We start from the raw sequence: 24285 nt of genomic DNA, 5'->3' as shown, positions 1-24285 counted from the left end.
ACTTTACCTGAAAGGCCTCTCTGCCCATAAACACACTCCCCTGAAAGCAGGTTGATTTAAAACAAAGACGGGCAACTGACACTAATGGAGCTTGCATATACCTGGGCTTTCCTTTTGCTGCCTTGTAATTATCACTCCTCCCCCGCCCCCCCCCCCATACACACCTGTAAACTTTCCATAGACTGGTCCTTAGGGATAGTTAGATCTGCTGGTGACCTTCAAATACAGCTTTAAGAATACAGCTTTTCTCTTACACAATACTCCCATGTCTCAAAGATGGAAAGAAACTATAGGTTCAAGAATTTTTTCTTTTTTGTTTTGGTTTTTTGAGACAGGGTTTCTCTGTATAGCCCTGGCTGTCCTGGAACTCACTCTCTAGACCAGGCTGGCCTCGAACTCAGAAATCCACCTGCCTCTGCCTCCCAAGTGCACCACCACTGTCCGGCTTTAAGTGACATTCTCTAAAAAGTTAGAGACATGTATTCACTGTTTACAATAAATAGTTAAGAAATTCTAATTTCATAAGGTCACTGGCAATACAAACTAATATTATTTAAAACTTTTGTATCCCTAGTAAGACAATACCATGGGAAATTTCTGGGCTTAGTCTTCTGATACTTCTATATCATCTTTCATTATCCAAGGAAGTCAGGGCTGGAACTGGAGGCAGGAGCTGATGCAGAGGCCATGGAGGAGTGCTGCTTACTGGCTCCGTCTCCATGGCTTGCTCTCTGCTTCTTGGACCACCAACCCAAGGATGGTACCACCCACAATGGGCTGGGCTCTCCCACAGTACCACCTGCAGTGGAGTGTGGCAGCACATACATCTTTAATCTTTCCTGGAGGAAGACAGGTGGTGAGGGGACTTGCTGGCTAACCAGTGAGCTCCAGACCCAGTGAGAGATCCTGTCTCATCAAATGAGGTACAAAGGTTGGAGATTTAGCTTAATAGTAGAGGCTTACCTAACAAGTACAAGGCTCTGGGTTTAGTCCTCAGTAATAAATATTACCGAAATAAAGTGAAAAATGATAGAGGAAGATACCCAACATTAATCTTTGGTTTCTACACACTGACACACACGTATACACACATATATACAATATAACACCCACATAGAAAATACATATACATACACAGAAAAAGACTTAACAGTAAATATCTTTAGGAGATAAGAATAGGAATAATGCTTTTTCATTGTTTTAGTTTTTTTGAGTCAGGGTCTCACTATATAGTTCTTGCTGTCCTGGATCTCACTATGTAGACCAGGCTGGCCTTGAACTCACCGAGATCCACCTGCCTCTACTTTCTGAGCGCTGGGATTAAAGGCATGTGCCACCACACCTATCATGAGAAATACTTTTTTGTTTTTGTTTTTTGAATAAAAGAGAAACAATGTTTTCTGACTTTTCTATAACAAAAATATGTATCATCTGCAAATAAGAAGTAATCATTATTTTCTTTACTAAGAAGGCCACTTCAACTTAAAATAATTACCAAGAGCAAGTTCCTTTTTAGGTAAGTAGATGACAGAGTGGAAGTAAACTACAAGTGTTTATGTGCATAAAGCTTTTTTGGTTTTACTCGTGGTGTGTGAGCACATGCCCAGGTGAGCAGTCCTGCGGACACAAGAGGTCCCACTCTACCAGTTCTCATCTTATTCCCTTGAGACAGGATCTCACTGAACCTAGAGGGCAAAGAGAACATTCCAGTTGTGTGGCTGTGGCAGACTACCATGCTCAAGACTGAGAGTCACGGGAGTGAATAGCCAGATCCAGTAGGTATACTCAGGTATTTTAAAGACATGAGCAATACAGAAATACAATTAAAACAATTGTTTGTAATCCTTAAAGATAATCCAAATAGCAAGTTTAAATCTTCCAGTTTTTTAAGTCTGAAAAATAAACTATACTCTTTAAATTCATTTGGTCAGAACCCACTAAATTATATAAATATGTGGTTTATCTTGCACAGTCTCAGCTTGTCATGTTTCTTGGTGTTAGTAAGGTACAACCACTAACTTTTGAGTATGTGAAAGTTGCTTTTTTCTCACTTGGGCTTGGGGTAACATGTCTCCTGTGCAGTTCTTGAACTTAGTAACTGACACAGTCAGAAGATTATTATTTGTGTAAAAGATCACCATATCCACTAGGATGGCTCTCATGTGTGTTTAACTTAGAAACTAAAGAACTACATTCTACTTATACAGAGTGATAACATGGAAAGCTATTAATAGCCATTAGCCCATGAAGCTAACAATCAAGCTGGGGAGAGGAAGAAGAGGAAGAGAAAGGAGGAGGAGGGGGAGGATGAGGAGAAGAAGGAAGAGGAGGAAGAAGGAGGAGGAAGAAGAAGAGGAAGAAGAGGAGGCAATCAAAGCAGCTTCCCTTTATAGCTCATTCTCTTAAACACTATAAAACCCATGTCATGTGAATTGCTCTGCCTAGAATACGATGCTGGTGAAATATCTAGAGCTCAGCACCCCGGTGAAGCAGACAGGGCTTACTTTGGATTACTTCAAGCCCTTTCTACACTCTATTAAGTCACTAGCAGAGAGTTTAAGGCTTTCTGTCCTTATGCAGCTCATGAGGGTTTATGTTGTTATTCCAGCCTCTTGGACTGACTCTTTAACAACAGATTTTCATAATTGTCAGCCTCCAGAACCTACTACAATGGGTGGCTTACAGCTGCCTATAATTCCAGCTTCCAGGGGATCCATTACTTCTTCCAGCCTTCTCAGCACCTGCATTCACATGTACATATACACACAGACACACACACACAATCTTTTAAAGGGGGGGCTGGAGAAATGACTCAGTAGTTAAAAGCTCTTACTGCTTTTACAGGGGACTCAGGTTCTGTTCCCAGCACCTTTATGGTGACTCATATCCACCTGTAACTCCAGTTCCTGGGACTCCCTCTGGCTTCCTAAGGTACCCGCACACAAGTGGATGCATATAAATACATGCATACATTTACATGCATGTGTAAATACATATACAAAAAAATTAAGAAAAATTTGTGCTGGGCATGGTGGCAAATACCTTTAATTATAGGACTTGGAAGGCAGATCTCTGTGATGTTGAGGCCAGCCAGAGCCACATGAAAACCTATCTAAAGCAAGGGAGAGAGACAGATGAAGAGAGAGCTCAGTGGTTAGAAGCATTGGCTGCCCTTTTAGAGGACCTGGATGCAATTTCTAGCACCCTCATGGTGGCTTACAACCTTCTGTAACTCCAGTTCAGGAGAATCTAATGTCTTTTTCTGTGCTGTGTGAGTGCCAGGCATGTACAAAGTACACATACATGAATGTAAAATACCCATATTTATAACCATAAAATAAAATAAATTTTGTTTTGTTCTATCCTGTGTTTTGAGACAGGGTTTCTCTGTATAGCTCTGGCTGTTCTGGAACTTGCTCTGTAGAGCAGGCTGGCCTCAAACTCACAAAGATCTGCCTACCTCTGTCTTCTGACTGCTGGAATTAAAGATGTGTGCCACTACCACCCAGCTAATCAAAAATATATTAAAAATGAAAATTACATTGAGAATTCACATCACTTTCGTCTTAGTGTTCTATTGCTGTGAAGATACACTAGGCCCATGGCAGCTCTTATATAAAAGAAAGCATTTTACTTGAGGCTTGAGTATAGTTTCTTTCGGAGAGTGGTTCATTATCATCATGGCAGGGTGCATGGTGACAAGCACAGCAGGCATGGAGTTGGAGGAGTAGCTGAAAGCTTATCCTGATCCACAGGCAGAGACAGACAGACAGACAGACAGACAGACAGACACACACACACATACACACACACACACAGAGACAGAGAGACAGAGACAGAGACAGAAAGACTGACTGGGCCTGATGTGGGCCTTTGAAACCCCAAAGCTAACCCCCAGTGACACAAGGGCACACCTAATTCTTTAACCCTTTCAAACACTTCCTGGTGACCAAGCATTCAAGCCGCTGGGGCCATTCTCAATCAAATTACAATTCCACCTACAAGTTCCCAGACTGATGGTCCTAAATATATATATATATAATAACGGGGATATTTTAAATGTTCACGAGAACTAGGGATATTAACACTTGATAAACTGTTATCAAAAAGGCATGAAATGGAAGAGGGTATTGAAGAAGTGGTCTCATGCCTTCTGTTACAAGCAATACTTGTTTTAAATCAGTAAAGTCAGAAATAATCTCATTTAATTGGCCCTCATGGATATCAACTGATTTTTATTACATAAAATTCAAAATATAACAGAAATAAGATGCATGAGAAGATGCTGAGCTTATAAGCCCCAACAGCCTTTTCCTGGGGGACAAAGGATGCTTAAAGATGTATTAAGTGCTTTTTTTTTTTTAAACAAAAATCACTACAAAAGATAGTCAATATAATTATAATCCAAAAGTAAAACATTCAGGTATAAAGTACACTATTATGGTTTGTGGGTATACATGTGAGCCTTGGATCAATAAATACAAAGTGCATTTTCAAACATTCATGTTTGCAAAATTATAAACTCTCTTGTGAATCATTTCATTCAAACTATAGTCTTATAAAATCAGGCAGCCATTGAATCTAATACATGCAACAAAATGGATTATTTAGCTCATATAAAAAGATAATTCTACATCTATGCACTGAGACCTAAAATGTTAGAGTTGGTTAACACTGTGGTTTCTCTTTCCTAGAGGATTCAAGGCTCCAGATCTTGTTACTTTATCAGATGTAACTAATGTAACATGCCTTTGGTTACTGAAAGAAGGGTCACATCCCTCTAAAAACAGATTAAAGTAGAAAACCAACTTGCTAAATCCATACAACATTTGAAAAGGGGGTGGATCAAATTTGATGTCTAGTATGTAACACTGATAATCTATTTATAAATCACTAGCTATATTTATTCCAAATCATAGGAAAGTCTAAAATGTACTTAATGTTTTTAGCATATTTCTTCAAGTTAAACATAACTGAGTGATGGGTGGCAACATCCTTCCTTATTTAACAAAAAACAGCTAACTAATTTTATCTGCAAACAGTTGGGATATTAATTATTTTTTAGAAATCTAGAAACCATATGGTTAACGACAAATTGAATGACAGTACCTGTATCATTCTCTATTAGCCCCAATGCAGCTTAACATATAGTAAATGTATGACATTTTAGATATATATGTATTAGTATATTCACATTTATTAGAGAGACCCAAGAGAAGTGTCCATGATAATTTATGAAAGTTAGAGCATCTTTGTTATTCCCAAGGTCCAACAGCTCTTGGACACAGAGACTGACACCTTTAATCATTTCAGCTTTGAGAGGTGGCTCTTAGTATAAGTCTAGAAAAATTGCTCAATTTTAGGAGAAGAGATGTTAAGTAGCAATAATTCAGAAAAACTACCTACTCTTTATCAAACAGAAATCTTGAGTACAGAAACCCTCCATTCCAGTTCATCTTCCCTGTGCAAACCTACAGTTCAGTTAACTTGGGTAAGCATAATTCCAAGGCCAAAGTTCAGAGCTTATGTCTGCCCTACCTTCTAGACTAATTATTGCTCCACAGACTGCAAACAAAACCAAGTGTAGATAAAGCCACACAAACTTACTATCAATAATAAAAACAGAAATGTACCTTTGAAAGCTCCCAACAGCTCTCTGGTAACTTGCTCTTATTTGTAGGCCGTAACACTAAAAAAGACCTACTGAATGTAAACTAATTTGATAACTTTAAAAAATAACAAGACTCTTCAAGAAACAGAAATAATCATAAAAACAGTATGAATTTGTTAGCTTTAGCCACTCCATGCTACTCTATTACTAAGAAAGGGAACGTTTATCATATGTTCATATATTTAGTAAATATAAAAAGTTACTCAACAAAGCTGTGTGTGTGTGTGTGTGTGTGTGTGTGTATTGTTGGTTTGTGGGGTGGGGAAGTTGGCAGATGCCTTTAACCATAGCATTTGGAAGGTAGAGGAAGATGGATCTCTGTGAGTTCAATGCCAGCCTGGTCTAAAGAGTGAGTTCCAGGACAGTCAAGAATACACAGAAAAACTCTGTCTTGAAAACACAACAATAACAACAACAAACCAACCAAAAAGTATTCAATAAAATTAAACTAAATCATAAAAATCTTTGCAGATTAGTTGCAATGAAATATTATCAACATGTTAAGCAGTATATGCAGGAACCTGTAACATAATCATACTGTTTACTAAACATAAGAAGCATTCCATTTACAAGAGGAAATAAGACAAGCATTGCAATATTTAACTAGTGGCCCCAGTCAAAGCAATTTAAGAATTATTTTCAAAGAGACAGAACTCACTTATAGATAATATAACCATTATCCTATAGAAGGTGAGAAAATCAAACTTAAACCTAAGACCCACATACTAGAAGGACCTTCCCAATATGGTTCACCTACACCCCCCCACCCCCCCCCACACACGTAATTAAAATGATAAAAAAGAAAATATGAAAAGCTTAGTTACATTTGTGACATACATGTTGTGACTAATTAGAAAAGGTCTTGATAACCAGGCTTGATGGCACACACCTTTAATCCCAGCACTCAGAAGTTAGAGGCAGACAGATCTGAGTTCAAGATCACCTTGATCTACATAATGAGTTTCAGGCCAGCCCTAGCTACATAGTGACACTTTGTTAAAAACAAAACAAAATCTTCTGACAACCTGTACCCCTCCAAAAAATGAAACAAAACCTTGGAACAATAAACAATAAATTAACAATAAAAAACAATGAGGTAGGCCCTGCCAAAGCAGATATCAAAACATCAACTAAATCTTTAAGCAAATGTTGTAGTGTTAGTGTATGAATATAAAAACACATCAAAAGACAAGATTATAAAAGTAGGCTTTAAAAACAGGCTTATGTATGGCTTAGCAGTTAAGAGTCCACATTGCCTTTAGGAAATTGGACCTGGGTTTGATTTCCAGCATCCATGTTTGATGGTTTACAGCCATCTGTAACTCCAACTTCAGGGGGAATCTAAAACTTACATATCCACACACATGTCCACACACATACACATATTTAAAAATAAGAATAAAACTGTAAAACACAGGCCTCAAGAATCTATAAATTTAATACTTAACATCTAGCAGTTTAAATCAGTAAAAAATGTATCATGGTACTAGGAGAGTGTTTTATTAGTTATAGAATGCTTGACAGAGATGTGCAATTAGAATTTAGTCCCCAGCACAGCATTAAAAAATCTGGAGTAAGGTTTTTAAGGAGAATGAGGTAATATACATAGCACTCAAAACTGTGTCATCAGGGTAACAGTGCAGCGAAAAATCTGTAATTATTAACATAGTATTAATGTTGATATTAATATAGTCACACTGAATAGGCTGGGGACTGTTGAGCTGTCCCAGTGTACTAAGACTGACAACTTGACTTCAATCTTTGGAATCCATGTGAAAAGACAGACGTGGTGGCACACATCTGTAATTCCAGCACCTTCTAAAGCAAGATGGGAGATAAGAGCTAACTCCTGAAAGCTCAAAGGCTAGTCAGCCTGGTGTATGTAGCCAGACAGAAACAAGTCATACCCTGACTCAACAAGGTGGAAGAAGAGAACCAATTCCCGAAGCTTATCATCTGACCTCCATATCTGTGCTGTGACACATGTATACACATGCATACATGCACACCTATGAGCAGACACATGCACATATGATCACAAACATGTACATACATCAAAGCTTTTTTTAAAAAGGTATCTTCTTTTTTTATTTTTTTAAGAGTTATTTATTTATGTACACGAGTACAATGTAGCTGTCTTCAGACACACCAGAAGAGGGCATCGGATCTCATTACAGATGGTTGTGAGCCACCATGTGGTTGCTAGGAATTGAACTCAGGACCTCTGGAAGAGCAGTCAATGCTCTTAGCCACTGAGCCATCTCTCCAGCCCCACATCAAAGCTTTTATGCACATGTAGCTTCATAGAGTTTGGATCAGCAACAGCAAATGCTGTTCTAGGTTTCCTTTCTACCAGAAACAAGCCATGTATTTCTGTCCAAATTACGTCACTATTTTTTTTTTCTAATTACTTACTACATCAAATGCTTTTCCAAATCTGCCTCTGAAAAATATAACGTAGTGGCTGCCAAAGGGTGGCATACACTAACGTCATGAGCATCATTTAGGAACTTGTTAGAAGAGCAACTCTCTAGCCTACAAGTTCAGAAACCAGCAATTTGTGTTTTAACAAGCATTCAAGGTATTTACGATGAAAACTTAAGCCTGGAAAAGAACATATGAAAACAGCTGGACAACCAGAAAGAGGAACTGAAAAGTTAAAACAAACAAAACAAAAAAAACTCAACATCACCAAATTACAAGAGCAAATGTTGGCAGGAGGATCATGAGTTCTAGGCAGCTTGAGCTACACAGCAAAGCCCTGTCTCAAAACCAGAAAACATGGGGCTGGAGAGATGGCTCAGTGGTTAGGAACACTAACTGCTCTTCCAGAGGTCCTGAGTTCAATTCCAAGCAACCACATGGTGGCTCACATCCATCTGTAATGAGATCTAATGACCTTTTCTGGTGTGTCTGAAGACAGCTACAGTGTAGTCACATACATAAAATAAATAAGTCTTAAAAAACAAAAACAAAAAACACACCTGAAAACAGCCACCTCCCCCTGGGAAAAAAAACCAAGGTCATGAAAGTCAATATTATATGTTGGATAATTTCAATATGCTTCACTACTGTAGACCTTGAACTTTTAGAGATCATTGATGTAAAGTCAGTAATTCAAATCCATACACCCAATCAAGAAAAGAAATATACATATTTTAGTTCAAGGATAAAAAGCTAAAAGAAGAACAACAACAAAAACCCTCATTAGCAAACTAAGAAATGACTTAAATATCTAAGTTCCAGACTTCTGAGTAGAGGTTTTCATAGTGGAATCATTTTTAAAAGTAAACTTGGGTTGGAGATGGCTCAATGGTTAAGCTCTCTTACTGCTTCCACAAAGGATCAGAGTTCAATTCTCAGCACCCACATTACTGGCTACAAGACACTTGTATTCCAGCTCCAAGGGATCCAACATCTTTTCTGACTTCTAAGGGCACCTACATGCATGCGTATAAACACATACACACACTACTGAAAAAAAAAAAAAGCCAGATGTGGTGGAGCACACCTCTAGTCCCAGCACTCATCTGCTAGAGGTAGATGGATCCCTTCAGTTTTTTTTTTTTTTCCAGAATTTTAAGTGTTTGTTTTATTAAAAAGCATATGTGGGCTTTTACAGGGGACAGAAAATTTTACAATCATTTTGATCAGACTGATTCAAGAGTTTTTAATTTAAGACTTATTTTTCTTTATGTGTGTGTTGTGTATATAGGTGAGCATGGAATCTAAAACAGGGTATCAGATCCCCTGGAGCTGGAGTTACACTTGGTTGTGAGCTGCCTAACATGGGTTTTGGGAACTAAATTCAGGTCTCTGCAAAAGCAGCAAGTGTTCTTAACCACTGAGCTATCTCTCTTGGCTCAAAATTCTTTAAAAATATTATGCATATGTTTGTGTGTGTGTACATGTATGATATACATGTGGAGGCAGAGGGCAACCCTGTGTGTCATTTTCAGGGACCTCCCTCCATTACTTTTGAGACAGTGTCTCTCACTGACTGGCCTGGATGACCTGAGTCCTAGGGATCTTCCTAGGACCTTTTCCATTTTTCCAGTACACTACCAGGCCTGGCATTTTTATGTGGATTCTGAGGATTCAACTCAGGTACTCAAATGCTTTACTGACTGGGTTATCTCCTCAGCCCTGTCCCACAACTCTTGACGTGCGATCAGGTGATTCTCTTGGGTTGTTCATATCTTCTGATCCCAGTAGAATTAATTCATATTTATAATAGTAACTTTTTTTATTGAGATAGAATCTTATGTAGCCCAGGTTAGCCTGTAACTCTTTATGTAGTGGAGGATGACCTCAAATTCCTGATCTTCCTGTCCTTATCTCCCAGGTGCTACAGTAGCAGTTATGTACCACTAGACCCAGCTTAACTTGATTACTTAACATTCTTCTGTTAATAGGTCAAAAATAACACATTTGGTGAGTTTTATTCAGTGGTAAGTGGAGACATTAATGCAACAATAATGGCATAATTATCAGTAAAACTGATACACAGACTATTCTGTGATATATATCTCAAACATATATATCACAATTGAAAATCACAGAGTCTATAAAATCATCAAAAGCCACACTGTAAAGGCCATGAGTTTTCTCTGACAGGAAGGTTTTTATTTTATTTTATTTTTTATTAGATATTTTCTTTATATACATTTCAAATGTTATCCCGAAAGTTCTCTATACCCTCCCCCTCCCACTCCCCTGCTTCCCTACCCACCCACTCCTACTTCTTGGCCCTGGCATTCCCCTGTACTGGGGCATATAAAGTTTGCAATACCAAGGGGCCTCTCTTCCCAGTGATGGCCGACTAGGCCATCTTCTGCTACATGTGCAGCTAGAGACACAAGCTCTGGGGGGTACTGGTTAGTTCATATTGTTGTTCCACCTATAGGGTTGCAGACCCTTTCAGCTTCTCGGGTGCTTTCTCTAGCTTCTCCATTGGGGTCCCTGTGTTCCATCCAATAGAATGACTGTGAGCATGCACTTCTGTATTTGCCAGGCACTGGCATAGCCTCACAGGAGACAGCTATATCAGGGTCCCTTCAGCAAAATCTTGCTGGCATATGCAATAGTGTCTGGGTTTGGTGGCTGATTATGGGATGGATCCCTGGGTGGGGTAGTCTCTGGATAGTACATCCTTTCGTCTTAGCTCTAAACTTTGTCTCTGTAACTCCTTCCATGGGTATTTTGTTCCCTATTCTAAGGAGGAATGAAGTATCCACCCGGTGGTCTTCCCTCTTCTTGATTTTCTTGTGTTTTGCAAATTGTATCTTGGGTATTCTATGTTTCTGGGCTAATATCCACTTATCAGTGAGTGCATATCTAATGACTTCTTTTGTGATTGGGTTATCTTACTAAGGATGATATCCTCCAGATACAACCATTTGTTCAAGAATTTCATAAATTCATTGTTTTTAATAGCTGAGTAGTACTCCATTATATAAATGTACCGCATTTTCTGTATCCATTCTTCTGTTGAGGGACAACATATGGGTTCTTTCCAGCTTCTGGCTATTATAAATAAGGCTGCTGCTATGAACATAGTGGAGCATGTGTTCTTATTACCAGTTGGAACTTCTTCTGGGTATATGCCCAGGAGAGGTATTGCTGGATCCTCCAGTAGTACTATGTCCAATTTTCTGAGGAACCTCCAGATTGACTTCCAGAGTGGTTGTACAAGCTTGCAATCCCACCAGCAATGGAGGAGTGTTCCTCTTTCTCCACATCCTCGCCAGCATCTGTTGTCACCTGAATTTTTGATTTTAGCCATTCTGACTGGTGTGAGGTGGAATCTCAAGGTTGTTTTGATTTGCACTTGACAGGAAGGTTTTGTAATCTCACTGTGGCCTATTTATTCTTTGACTCAAGTCTCCTAAGATTTGTTACTTGGTTTCTAAACACATCATTTGAGCAACCAAGTAAAAAAAGAACAGAAATCCTCTAAAGGGCAAGCCCTATCCTGACTACTAATCACTTGCCTAAATGTTCATGAATCCTTTCCCTTAAACTCAAATTATGCTTGTATCAGTCTTTACTTGGGACTATTAAATCTGACCCCACCCTTTATGAGGCAGGAGTCTCACTACATTGCTGAAGCTGGCCTCAAATTCAAGATTCTCCTGTGTCAACTTCCAGAGTAGCTAGCTATAGCATCTGCAGGCACAGCTACCATCCTGGGCTCCTAGCTATCTTTCTGAACCTTTTAGTTACTCCAGTTAGTCTTTGCTATTTATAAATAAACCTGCTACTGCTTGAATTGCTCCTATCAGTTAAGGTGTATACCATCAGGTCTTAGAAATAACACTTCCCTTTAGAAAAGATTAGCACTGTTCTTCTAAGATCACAGACTGAGAATCTGATTTCAAAATCTTTGTTTATCTACTCCATATTTTCACATTTCCTTCCGGGGAGCTCATTAATTTCTGAAGACAAGTCACATTCTCCACGTTGAGGATGTTTGCATTAAGTAGCAACAACAAATATATTAAGCCCATGGATGTTTCTAATGATGATGAGCTAAGCAGCACTGTAAATGTTTAATAAATATATTCAAAGCAATACTAGTTACGTGGAGTTTAGAAGTCAAAACAACAGCAAGCCTCTCTTAAGAATAAAGTGAGTTGTGTATGCTATAACTCAGTGTCCGAGTGCTTACCTAGCATGCGTCTAATATCCAGCATTTCAAGAGTCAGAGAGATGAGAGATGGGAGAGGGAAAAAGGGAGAGAGATCCTAAAAATTAGGGCCAGGCATGGCACCACACCCCTTTAATCCCAGCACTCATGAGGGAGAGGCAGGAGAATCTCTGAGTTCAAAGACTAATAATAGCAGTTCTAATAGCAGGTCTAATAGCAGTTCCAGGGCAAACAAGGCTACATGACGAGACCCTGTCTCAAAATAAACAAATCCTAAAGTTTGCCTTGCTAGTGGCACCTACTACCCAGGAGCCTAAGGCAAGAAGACTGTGAATTTGGGCTCAGGTTGGAATATGTAGCTAGGCACTCTCTCTTTAAAGAAATAAAATAGGAAGAGATTATTCCAAAAAATTGCTTAAAAGTTTATCATCCTACCTTAGCATCACTCAGCAAAGATCTTTACTATGGATCTCAAAAGTGACCCTGCAGTTACTAACACAAAATACCATTTTTATAGTGATTTAAAAAGCTGGATGGGGATCTTAAGGAGTTTCTGTCACTTATTAGTGTGGCTTTGAGCTCCAGTCTCATTACTGTAAACACAACAAAGTAATTCACAGGACTCCCGTGATGGCTAAGTGAGATAACACACATTAAACTCAGCACAGTGACAAGCGGGCCATAGGTGGCAGCTGTTAGCTATTATTAAATTCAGTTAGCTCACTTTTGTTGCAGGGATTTACAGTTTTGCAAAGTGTTAACTAACTATATGATCTCTTCGGAGCTACTAAGGATCTACCAGCACAATACAATCTACCACTGAGACACAGAACAGGGGGAAAGGGCGAGAGATCTGTTGTATTGAATTCACATTTTACAGTGGAAGAAAACAAAGTCAAATGATTCTCCCAAGGACATTAATAAGTAGGAAAAGGTATCTAGACCTTTTGATCCCACTAGTATTAAAAATACTCCTCTCTCAAGTTTAACAACATTTAAGTTCTGGAGCTGGGACCATACAAATAGGACCACAGAGCATTTGTTCTTTTTGGCTTACTTCACTTAGTACAATGTCTTCAAAGTTCATCATGTTCTAGCATATGTCAAAATTTCCTTTTTTAAAAAAGACAGTATTTTTAAGATTTGTTTTTAGTATTTTTATTTATTATTTTAAATTATCTGTGTTTGTGTAGGTATGTGCAGATGCTAGAGGCCTTGGATCTCCTGAAGCTGGAGTTACAGGTGGTAGTGAGGAACCTGAAGCAAGTGTGGGAACTTGTCTTCCCCAAGCCAGACTCCTCACTGATGACTGTGGAATCATGGCTCCAGCTCCAGGATATTCTTTTAAGAAGTGGAATAACGTTGCAGTGTATGCATTTAGTGTATGCATTTTGCTCACCCATTGACTGTTCAGGGGTGGGTCTTACACTGCCCCCTTTCCTGAAGTACTGATAAAACTATTCATTTGAGCGTGGTTATTAAATTTTAGACTATTCACTCCTTTCCTCCTCTTCCAGTCCATCTCCTCTCACCTCTTTAGAGTTAGGTAGTCTAGTGTGCAGACTTTAGCGAACTGGGCAGTAAAGCCATTCCCCCCCTTTTGCTATCTTTCTCAGGAGTTCCACTATGATCGACATAAAGGAAAAGTATGAACCTCAAATCCGTTTAATTTCAATTGGCAGGATAAAACAGTTTATCAATAACTAAAATAGTAAATTAGGAATGAATGTATCTACAAATCACTTTATATGCTATCTGTGCTTTTAATAAGCAATAATGAAAAGTTTTTGCTGGACATTAAATGGAGAGGGTTGGTAGCAACCCTGTTTGGGGCTGGCCTAGGGAAATCTCAGCAGGCGATTCCTCTGAAGACAATTTAGAAGGAACTCAAACACACTAACTAAAACTGCTACCATCTTAAGCAACCTTAAAGCTCTCCTCTGAATTAAAGACAGAGTTTGAATTGGTGGAGTTCCTCTACTTTCGACTTTATAACTGTGAGGTGAGATTAACCACAAGCTTCAGCACACAGCTCTTACAAGCAGGCAAACCACAACGGAAAGGAGTAACAGCCTGACTTCAAAAACAATGACGATTTAAAGATGCGTGTAAATCCTGCACTTGAGTGATTCAAAGAGTACAGGAAGGCTTGTGTTTTATGTACTAGTCAGGAAAAGAAAACTACTGAAATCTAATTTTCTGAAATAACTTCGGACTACAGCAGCATGAACCTCTTTGTGTGAGCCATAACAGAAACGTATAGTCAAATGCAAACTTAAATAAGACTCACTACCACAATAAGTTGGTTTCCAGCAGGATCCACGGGACCCTTGAAACATTTCTGCCGCTATTCTGATTCTATCAACCATTCTCCCCAGTCTCGCGTGCTACAAAGTTCAGCAGTCACTCAGTCACCATAGACGGCTAAGAGGTTAATCCATTTTTAGACTCCTTCAAGGTTCACCGGTATTCTTCCAAAAGATTTATCTGTTCACTAGGTTCCGGGACACTCATTGCCTCCATGAATCGCCCAACACCTCCACCCCACCATCCAGACCAGATGCATCTAGACCTCGCAGCAAGCATGCTGCGCTTTCGCCCTCGCTCGCTAATTCGCGCCCCAGAATGTCTGGAAAAGCCGCTTGGAAAAGCAAACTTTCTGAGCATTTGCAGAGGCGGACTCACAGCTGGTTGATGGCGTTCTGCGAGATGACCGCATTGGCAGAGAAGTAGGGGATCATGTCGGGGCCACCGAGGCTGCAGGTGCTGGCAGGGAGCGCTTTCCTTTCGCCTGCCAAAGTGCTCAGGGTCATGAAGTCGACTCACACTGAATAGCTCCGCATCCTGGACCGGCGTTCGAATAACCCGGGCCCGAGACGCTGGTTCCCGGCGGCTGACCTGGGTCCGCCCGGGAGCTCCGAGGCAGCCGCCGAAGCCCCGGGGCTCCGCTGTGTAGTCTGGGCAGTCGGGCGCTGCCAGCAGCCCTCCCCCACCCGCGTCCGGGGCGGGGCGCCTGGGCGGGGCGGTCTAGAGCGTCCGGAGGGTGGGCCTCGCCGACGCTCCGCCCCAAGGCTCCTAGCGCCCGCGCGGATCCCTCAACGCTTACGGGCCTCCTGGGTAAGGGGGCTGCGGGAGACGATAGCCTGGGTGAAGGGAGAGTAATGGGCAGAGAAAATTTCTCTACTCCGAATGCTCAACTGAAAAGTACCGTATCTTAAACAGATCTATGCACTGTAGCCTCTTAACCAGCTCTATGCACTGTACTGCAAACAAACCAAGTTTATGAATGGTCTTCAAAGTTTTTAAAGGTCTCACAAGTTAAATATGTATCAATGGTTTTCTTGGGTCCTCAAGGTGGAACTAGAGAGATTATAGTGTGTGACAATGTGGACAAGAATCTTCTAACCCTTGTAAATAAATATAGAGGGTTCAACAGCCTTAGTTGTATGTACAATTTGTGAAGATTAAATATCCCAATGCCCAAACTACACATTGGACTAATTAAATTTTGATGCATTTGGAACGAGATCTAGATGTCGGTAGTTTTCGAAGATGGCCTGTGTTTCCATCTAAGGCGGCGTTTCCCATCAAAGGGCATTCTCTGATGCCTTACAAGGTTTAAGCCCTTCCCATGCTCCTTGCAATGGGCTGTACAGTGCCTTTCATCTGATCAGAACTAGCTCTGAAAAAGGAGCCTCTTTCTGTTTCAGGTCTTGGTTTACAGGGGCCAGTACACCGAAGCACCCTGCAACAACTCATCCTCCAGCTCCCCTCTCGCTCTTCCTTTCTTACACCAGGGCAAATACTTTAGGGACCACTGTTTTTTTTTTTTTTTTTTTTTTTTTTTTTTTTTAGTATTTCTGTGTGTGTGTGTGTGTGTGTGTGTGTGTGTATGAATGAATCCAAAAGCCAGAAATTAGTGAACTTTAAAAACAACTTTACTAACCAACTAGGTAAGACTTTCAATGTATTAGAATCAAGAAAAACTCAAATCTTTGTTTTATATGAAAGTACAGGGAAGTTTGACAATATTCAATATGCTGACAATGAACATAATCTAAACATAAAATTTTATGCCTAAAACTAGAATTACTTTTTTATTAGTTGTCCATAAAACTTCAAGCCATTACCAAGGTAATGCGGGGCTCAGAATACTGTGAAGCATACAAAAGGTGGTTTCTATAACTTCCTAGGGATCTGGCAGTAGGAAAGACCCATGTGGCAAGTGAAGAGTTAAGGGAAAGTCTGGATGTTAGTTTCATCATCTTCATCCATCTCTAGGAAGGAAATGTTTTAAAGATTTGTTCAAGCTGTGTCAGCAGGCACCCAAATGGCAGTGTAAGAAAAAAAAAAATCTGCTGATACACCCCAAAATAAATTGCTTAAAATATCTGGCAAACTTGCCAGTTTGAAACTTCTTTCAGGCTGTAATTTATTACAATCTCCTACTGTGATTAAAAAAAAAAGGCACTTTAGAACAGCATTAAGGTGAGCCCAGTTCCTTTCATGACACAGCAAGAGATGGGGATTTTTACTGAAGTCAGTATTAAATGATGTCATTTAGGAAAGATGATGGCATGGCAGTCATCTTTATCTGAAAAACAATTCAGCAGAAAATGTGTATTACTTGATCCAATCAAACTCATTACATTTAGAAATGCAAGGGATGAAGATTTCATAGATACAGATTTTGTAAATATGTATCCTTATGCCACACAAAAAGGTTCCTACAATGGTGCCCCAGAAGTGCACAGTCTTTTGGTTTTCCCTTAAAAGACCTTTGTCAGCCATTCAAGTAAGAAGACTTAAAATACCTCTAATCCCGTCCTTTTAAATTCTCCTTTTAAATAGTAACTAAGGCTTTGATAAGTCCCTTAATGTAAAATTATATAATAAGATCTTTAAGAATTTTTTTTCAGCCAGGTGGTGGTGGCACAGGCCTTTAATCTGAGCACTTGGGAGGCAGAGGCAGGTGGATCTCTGAGTTCGAAGCCAGCTTGGTCTACAAATCTAATTCCAGGACAGTCAAATCCCCAATTTTGTTTTGAGAGTTGAAAATCTTAGACAGACTATTCTCTTGTCAACTAAAGATTCTGAGGAGTCAGGTGTGGTGGTGCGTGCCCACTGTACTAACACCTGAAAGGCTGAAGCAGCAGGATCACAAGTTTAAGGCTAGCCTTCACGACACAGGCAGACTCGGGCAATGAGGTGGCTTAGTAAGTAAAGGTGCAAGCTTGCTGCTAAGCCTGACAACTTGAATTCACAGAGTGGGACTCACATAGTGGAAGAAGAGAAATGTCTTCCACAGGTTAGCCTCTAACCTCAGTACTGGCACTGTGGTGCTGTGGTATGCCCACACTTGTGTAACCACCCCCTATGCAGCCAATAAATAAGTATACTTTTAAAAGAAGCAAGCAAGCAAACAAACAAACAGACTAAAAAATTCTGAAACATGAAATATATTTAGTCCATTTAAGACAGACACCTAGTTCAAATCGACAGTGACCAGCCATTAAAGACTCTGGCTTTGGAATTAACAAACTGCATTGAGTATTAGCTTAATTTATTAAGTTGTTTTGAGGATTAATTAGAAAACAGTATCTATATTTAAAAAAATACTTAGCACAAAGATCTTCTCTTTGGCTTTAATGTTTGCCATATTAAGGTAAGGCTCAATACTGACCTTACATTTTCACTGAGAAAATATTGGAGATGGTTTTCTTTGTTTTTTTCCATAAGCGTTAAGGAGTGGTAATGACTCTGATATAAGAAGTTCTAGGGTGGGGCATGGTGTCATACATGTTTAATCCCAACACTCAGAAGGCTGAGACCAGAGAATATCTGTGAGTTTAAAGCCAGCCTGGTCTACATAGAAAGTTCTAGGCTAGCCCGGGCTACACGGTGAGACCCTGTCTTAAAAAAGTAAGATCCAGGCCCAATGAAATGGCTCAGTAGTTAAGGACAGCTGCTGCCAAGGCTCATGACCTGAGTTCAATCCTACATGGTAGAAGAAGAGATCTGATTCTTATAAATTGTCTCTGACCCCAGTTCATACACACATACAGGAAAAAAAAAAAGAAAGTTAATTCTTTTCAAGATATGTGGACAAAAGCACTGTTTGGATAGGACGACAAGTTTTTATTATCACAAACTTGACAGTCAGCTTCCAGTAATAGAAAGGGACTTGTATTTATTTCATTACCTAGAAGTTGATGAAATGAGTGAAAATTGAAATACATAAAAACATTATCATTTCATTTAGGAAGTTTTACTGTACAGTCTATAGTCATCTGATATCTGTAATATTTACTTCATGTTTCTACTTTTAAGCTTTCAAATAATAGCATTAACTTATGCAACTGTATTATTTAAGTACTTGGTCATAAGAAAAATGATTATACTAAGGACTTCCTTGTGTTTTGATGTTTCCTCTAAGGGTTTGATCTAGAGAAATAAATAGTAAATTAATCCCTTGAGTGTCAAAAAGAAGAAAACCAACACTTTAAACGTTACAAAACAAAAATCTTGTTACCCGGAGTAACACAACCTGATGTATCTTTTAATCTGCAAAATGCCAGGACAAAACTCTCAAGATAATCCCCCCAATTTCAGATTTATTGTGCAGACAGAGCTATCTTACTACACTAAGTCAAAGGCACTCTTCAGACAATACCGTACAGCACAATGTTAACAATAGCTCCGTAAAGCAGTCATGTTTTGTGAGTGTTTTGTTTTAAACACTTGAGTTGAACCATGCCACTGAGCTTTTATAATCATTTGCATAGAATTTCACACACAAGAGCAATGTGGAACCCTGAGAAGATCTGCATCTCAACACCAGAGAAAGGCTCTCTAAAGCGTCCCTCCCACCTGGTCAGAGCCACCATATGCTCCTGCACAAGGACATGCTGCAGTCCTGCTTTCTTCAGGTTACAGAAGCCTGACACGTCTATTGTTTAGTAAAAATAATAGGCATTTATGGGATCACTTTTCACATTCAACACACTTCACAAAACATTAACTGTTTAGTTCCTGCTCTATTTCTTCATTCTGTTTTTTAAACCACTTAAAAGTCATAGTAACATATGGCAAGGATTCAGAAGCGGAAAAGAAAAGCCACTTTTCTCATCTCTGTCATGTCACTCTTAGGCAATTACAACTGTTTTCAGAAAATGTCCTCACATATGCAAATATGAGTGTAGCTGTCCTTTAGGAAGATCACATGATAAATGCACACATACAATTGTATGATGTGTTTTATTTTGCTTCTCATTGACATTTATCATTATATCTTGGGTATCTTCTTGTGGTCATATAAATCTATTTCATTTTATTTGTTTTAGAGACAGGTTCTTCCTACATAGCCCAGGCTATCTTGGGACTCACTATGTAGATGAAGCCTTAAACTAAAGAGATCAGCCTGTCTTTGCTTCCTGTGCCACAATTAAAGGCATGCACACCACACTTGGCCTACCTAACTCTTTTAAAGACACATGTTATATGACCATATACAACTTGTTCAAACAATTTGCTGCAGATAGGTATTTGTTTCCAGTTTTTATCACTGAACATGCTTTTATACTCTGAGAGAGAAGAGTCAGTTGTTAACCCAGAGCTTCACAAGTGGTAGGCTTTGTACTTTTTCACAATTATGTGCACACTTGTGCACATAATTGTTACATGGATGCTTAAGAGGTAGAACTGCAGTTAGTTAAACGTATTTTAAGTATCTTAAGATGTGGTAGATATTAATTAATTGCCCTTAGAAAAGGGTTTTCCCTTTGAACTCTTTCGTCTCACCTATCCCATGAACTAAAGTAAATTAACTTAGGGCCCAAGATGGTCTTCTGTGCAATTGTCTGCCTATTACATTGCAAATGAAATATACTGAGTGCTGAGGAGAGAGTTCAGTCAGTAAAGTGTTAGCCTTCCAACCAAACCAAAACAAGCCATTATATGTAATTCTGATATGAAGGGAGGGAAGTTAGGGGATCCCTAGTGCTTGCAGGCTGGCAGCCTCATGTTCTGAGTTCCAGGCCAGTGAGAGACTATGTCTCAAAGATGAGAAAAGGAAAAAAAGAAGAAAAGAGATAAAAGGAGAGGAAGGAGGAGAGGAAAAAGAAAGGGGGCAGATGGCACCCATGGAAATGATCTCCTAGGATGTCATCCAGTCTCTACATGTTTATGTACAGCCAGATAGGGATACACCTCCCTCCCCAATACATCATAAGAAAAAAACTGCAGGATTGTGTGGCGCACATCTTTAATCCCAGCACTCGGGAGGCAGAGGCAGGAGGATTTCTGAATTTGAGGCCAGCCTGGTCTACAGAGTGAGTTCCAGGACAGCCAGGGCTACACAGAGAAACCCTGTCTCGAAAAAAACAAAACAACAAAACAAAACAAAAAAAGAAAAGTAAATAGGCTGTTAACTGAAACTAGGGAAAATACAAGATTGTAGAGTGAAAACACAGAGGCTGGGAAGATGGCTCAATGGTTAGCACACATGCTGCTTTTCTGAGACCCTCACTCATATCACAACTGCCTGTAACCCCAGGGGAACCTAACCCCTCTGACCTCTGTGGGCACTAGCATTCCTGTGCAAGACTCCTCCATATGTAATTAAATAATAAAAATAAATCCTTTAAAAAAGAAAATATTATAAAGAAGATATCATGGATTATTTATTTCAAATAATTATTTAACTATAATTCAATATATATAATGCATCTTTATTATAATTTTATTTTTGGGAATTTCATATGTGTAAAAATGAAATCATACCCATCCCCAATTTCCCTAAAACAGCTCTACTGTATTCCTCCTAGCATGTTCTTTCTCACAATTTAAACTACTTAAAAATAATATAAATTTATAATATATTTTAAAATGGGGCTGGAGAGATGGCTCAGCAGTTAAGAGCACTTGCTACTCTTGTAGAATACCCAAGTTCAGTTTCCTGCACCCACATGGAGGCTTACAACCATCTGTAAATCCAGTTCCAGGAGCTCTGACACCATTGTCTGCTTTCCTTGGGCACCAGGTACACGTACATGCAAGCAAACACTCATATACGTAAAATAAAAATAAATCCTTCAAAAAAAGATACTTTAAAATACAATCAATGCTAACCCTCATGCTATATAAGGTAGGAAAATGAGTCAAGTATGACCTAATACGGAGAGTATAGTAGAATGAAGTGAGACAGAATGGAAGAAGTGAGTTTGAGAGTAACAAAAAGATGGAAAGTAGAGGAGTAGAAGACCTTGAAAAAGGGAAATAATTGATAGACTGAGACTCATTGAGCTAACATTCAGTGTGCGCCATCAGAAATTCACACGCATTGGAGCTGGAGAGATGGTTCAACAGTTTAAATCAGCCGTTGCTCTTGTGAAGACCCTGGCTGGGTCTCAGTCCCATGAGGCAGCTCATAACTATCCACAGCTATTGTTGCAGGGGATCCTATGCCTTCTGGCTCTGTGAGCACTAGGCATATTAAATTCAGATGTATTATCTCAATTTTCAAAAGTAACTTACTGAGTTATTATCATCATGAGGTTCACAGAGGTTAAATAATGTAAGCAGTCACATTAGTATTTCATATTTATTTTATTGTATGCATGTGAGCACTTTGCCTGCGTATGTATGGTCTGTGCATCACTTGGTGCTTGGTGTCCTTGGAGATAAGGTGTTGTTAGATTCCCTAGAACAGTTGTGAGCCACCATGTGCATTCTGGGAATTGAACCTGCGTCCTCGGCAAGATCAACAATTAAGTACTCTAAATTGCTGAGCCAGCTCTACAATTTCCACAGGAAAATTTCAAACTTAGCTGGACATCCTGGCTTCAGAGCTTGTTTTTCTCCCTATCATCCAATTAAAAAAAAATTTGGGGGTGGGTGGGGAGGGGAGATGGTGTCATGGTGCATGCATAGAGGTCAGAGGACAACACGCAGGAGAAGGTTCTTTCCCTCTACCTGCGGATCCTAGGGTTTGAGCTCAGGCTGTCAGTCTTGGCAACACATGCCTTTACCTATTGAGCCATTTTTCTGGCCTGGCCTTGTTTGTTTTTAAAGGGAGGGTCTCTTTGTGTAGGCTGGTCTAGTCTTAAATTCAGCATTTTCCTGTCTCAACCTCCTGAGCCTGTGTCACCATACCCAGCTAATTTGGTGGTTTTTGTTCTCTCCTATCTTCAAGCCTTACTATTTTCAGTGTTCAAACTGTTTCCTATCGAAGACCACTTTCATCTAGATCAAGTTATTCACGTATAATATATATTTGAGGCCTACTTCATCTCTTAGTTCTCGAACACTTATAAACCCTCACTGGATTCTTACTCTTGTTTTGGAAGAGTGTTTCCTGTACTTCAGAATAACCTTAAACTTTCTATGTGGCTGAAGTTGACCTTGAACTTCTGATATTCCTGTCTCTACCTCTTAAGTGCCGGGCTTATAGGAGTGTAGCACCTTGACTTATACAGCATGCAGGGTTTATCACTGGATTTGTATTAGGTAAGGAAGCTAATTATCATCAGCTTTATTTCAGAGGTGAAACTGCAGGCCTAGAAGGTAAGGACCCAAATTTACCCGATAGGTATCAGAGCTGGGATTTCAAAGTATGTCTTCCAGTTGGATCCAATGATCAGTCCGAGGCTTATTGGGTTGTGTTAGAAGTTTCTAACTCCTTTAGGATTTAAAACTATGTTATTCAAGATGGGCATGGTAGTTCACACCTGCTGTACCAGCACTGTAACATCTGAGTGGGAGGGCTGTACAGCCAGACTGGCTCAAAAAGCAAAATCAAGGGGCTGGAGGGATGGATCAGTAGTTCAGAGCACTTGTTGCTCCTGCAGAGGACCCAGGTTCAGTTCCCAGCCACTGCATTATGGCTCACAACTATTCATAACTCTAGTTCCAGGAGACCTAATACTCCTTTTTGTCCTCCTCAGGTATCTGACATGCACATGGTGCACAGATATACACACAACAGGTAAAACACCCACATTTACACATAAAATGATAAAAATAATTAAAAAAATTTAAACCAGCTGTGATGTTGTTTACTTTTAAAACTAGCACTCAGGGGTCAGAGGCAGGCAGATCTTTTTGAGTTAGAGGTCAGCTTGATCTGTATATTGAGTATTGAGTTCCAGGCCAGCCAAAGCTGTGTAGAAAGAACTTGTCTCAAAAAAAAAAAAAAAAAAAAAAAAGGCAAAACAAAGAGAGAAACAAATAAAATTCACCCTATGTTGCTCAAGGTCTTATTCTTTATCATATTCTACATAATATAAACACATAGTTATATATGATAAGATATGAAATGTATATGAATTTTCTAACTGTTGCCTGTATATCTTACCTTTCTAAAGAGGCAAATCAAACATGGCCAGTCTCTGGAGGAGTATACAGAGTAGCCCAGAGCACATTCTGCCTGGATGACATCCTTTTATACCACAGCCCACTGTATCTTTCTTGAGACTGTCTTTTTTACATTTATTCACAATTTAGGCTCTAGAGACAAAAATTTCCCAAGGAACCCATACATTAATTGCTGAGGTGCTTGTCCTTTGGAGTTCAGCTTTCCTGCTTAGTGCCTAAGGTTCCTCTTCACCTCTCCCCGCCTCATTCCTCACCTGCTGCCTTTGCCCTGTAGATGGATGACTTTTCATACAGATAATCCCAGAGAAGGCCTGGAATATGACCCAGCAGGCAAGGGCTTGATTTTATTTTTAAGCCTGCCCCAGACTTTCAGGAGCCAAAAGTTCCAATTGCAGGAGGACTGATTCAGCCCTTTCACAGGCAGTTTAGTGCTGCACAGTCTGCTCAGAATGGTCAGGTTTCCAGCCCCTGGCAGAGCAGCATCGTTATCTCTCAGCCTTCATGTATCCACTTCCCTGGCAGTATTTCACATGCTATGTCTTTTACTTTGAAATCAAGTGGACACGCAAAAAAATCACACACTTGTACAACT

The 24285-nt window shown here is 39.6% G+C and overlaps 1 protein-coding gene across 6 annotated transcripts in view; it reads right to left on the bottom strand.

Annotated features, from left to right (window-relative positions):
* Ssh2 (slingshot protein phosphatase 2) overlaps positions 1–24285 on the bottom strand; it is a 244064-nt gene that overhangs the window by 96662 nt on the left and 123117 nt on the right. The window contains exon 1 of one of the 6 annotated variants that reach the window (XM_006533229.4): positions 15006–23520. The exons of 4 other annotated variants lie outside the window; for them this stretch is intronic. In XM_006533229.4, coding sequence (XP_006533292.1) covers positions 15006–15133 — 128 coding nt within the window. In that variant the 5' untranslated portion in view covers positions 15134–23520. Of the gene's footprint in view, positions 1–15005; positions 23521–24285 lie in introns of those variants that run through there. One more of the 6 variants, NM_001291190.1, reaches the window with a different exon arrangement.

The sequence above is a fragment of the Mus musculus genome, chromosome 11 (genome assembly GCF_000001635.26).
Source record: "Mus musculus strain C57BL/6J chromosome 11, GRCm38.p6 C57BL/6J".
Lineage (NCBI taxonomy): Eukaryota > Metazoa > Chordata > Mammalia > Rodentia > Muridae > Mus > Mus musculus.
This window is presented reverse-complemented; position numbering and strand designations above follow the sequence as displayed.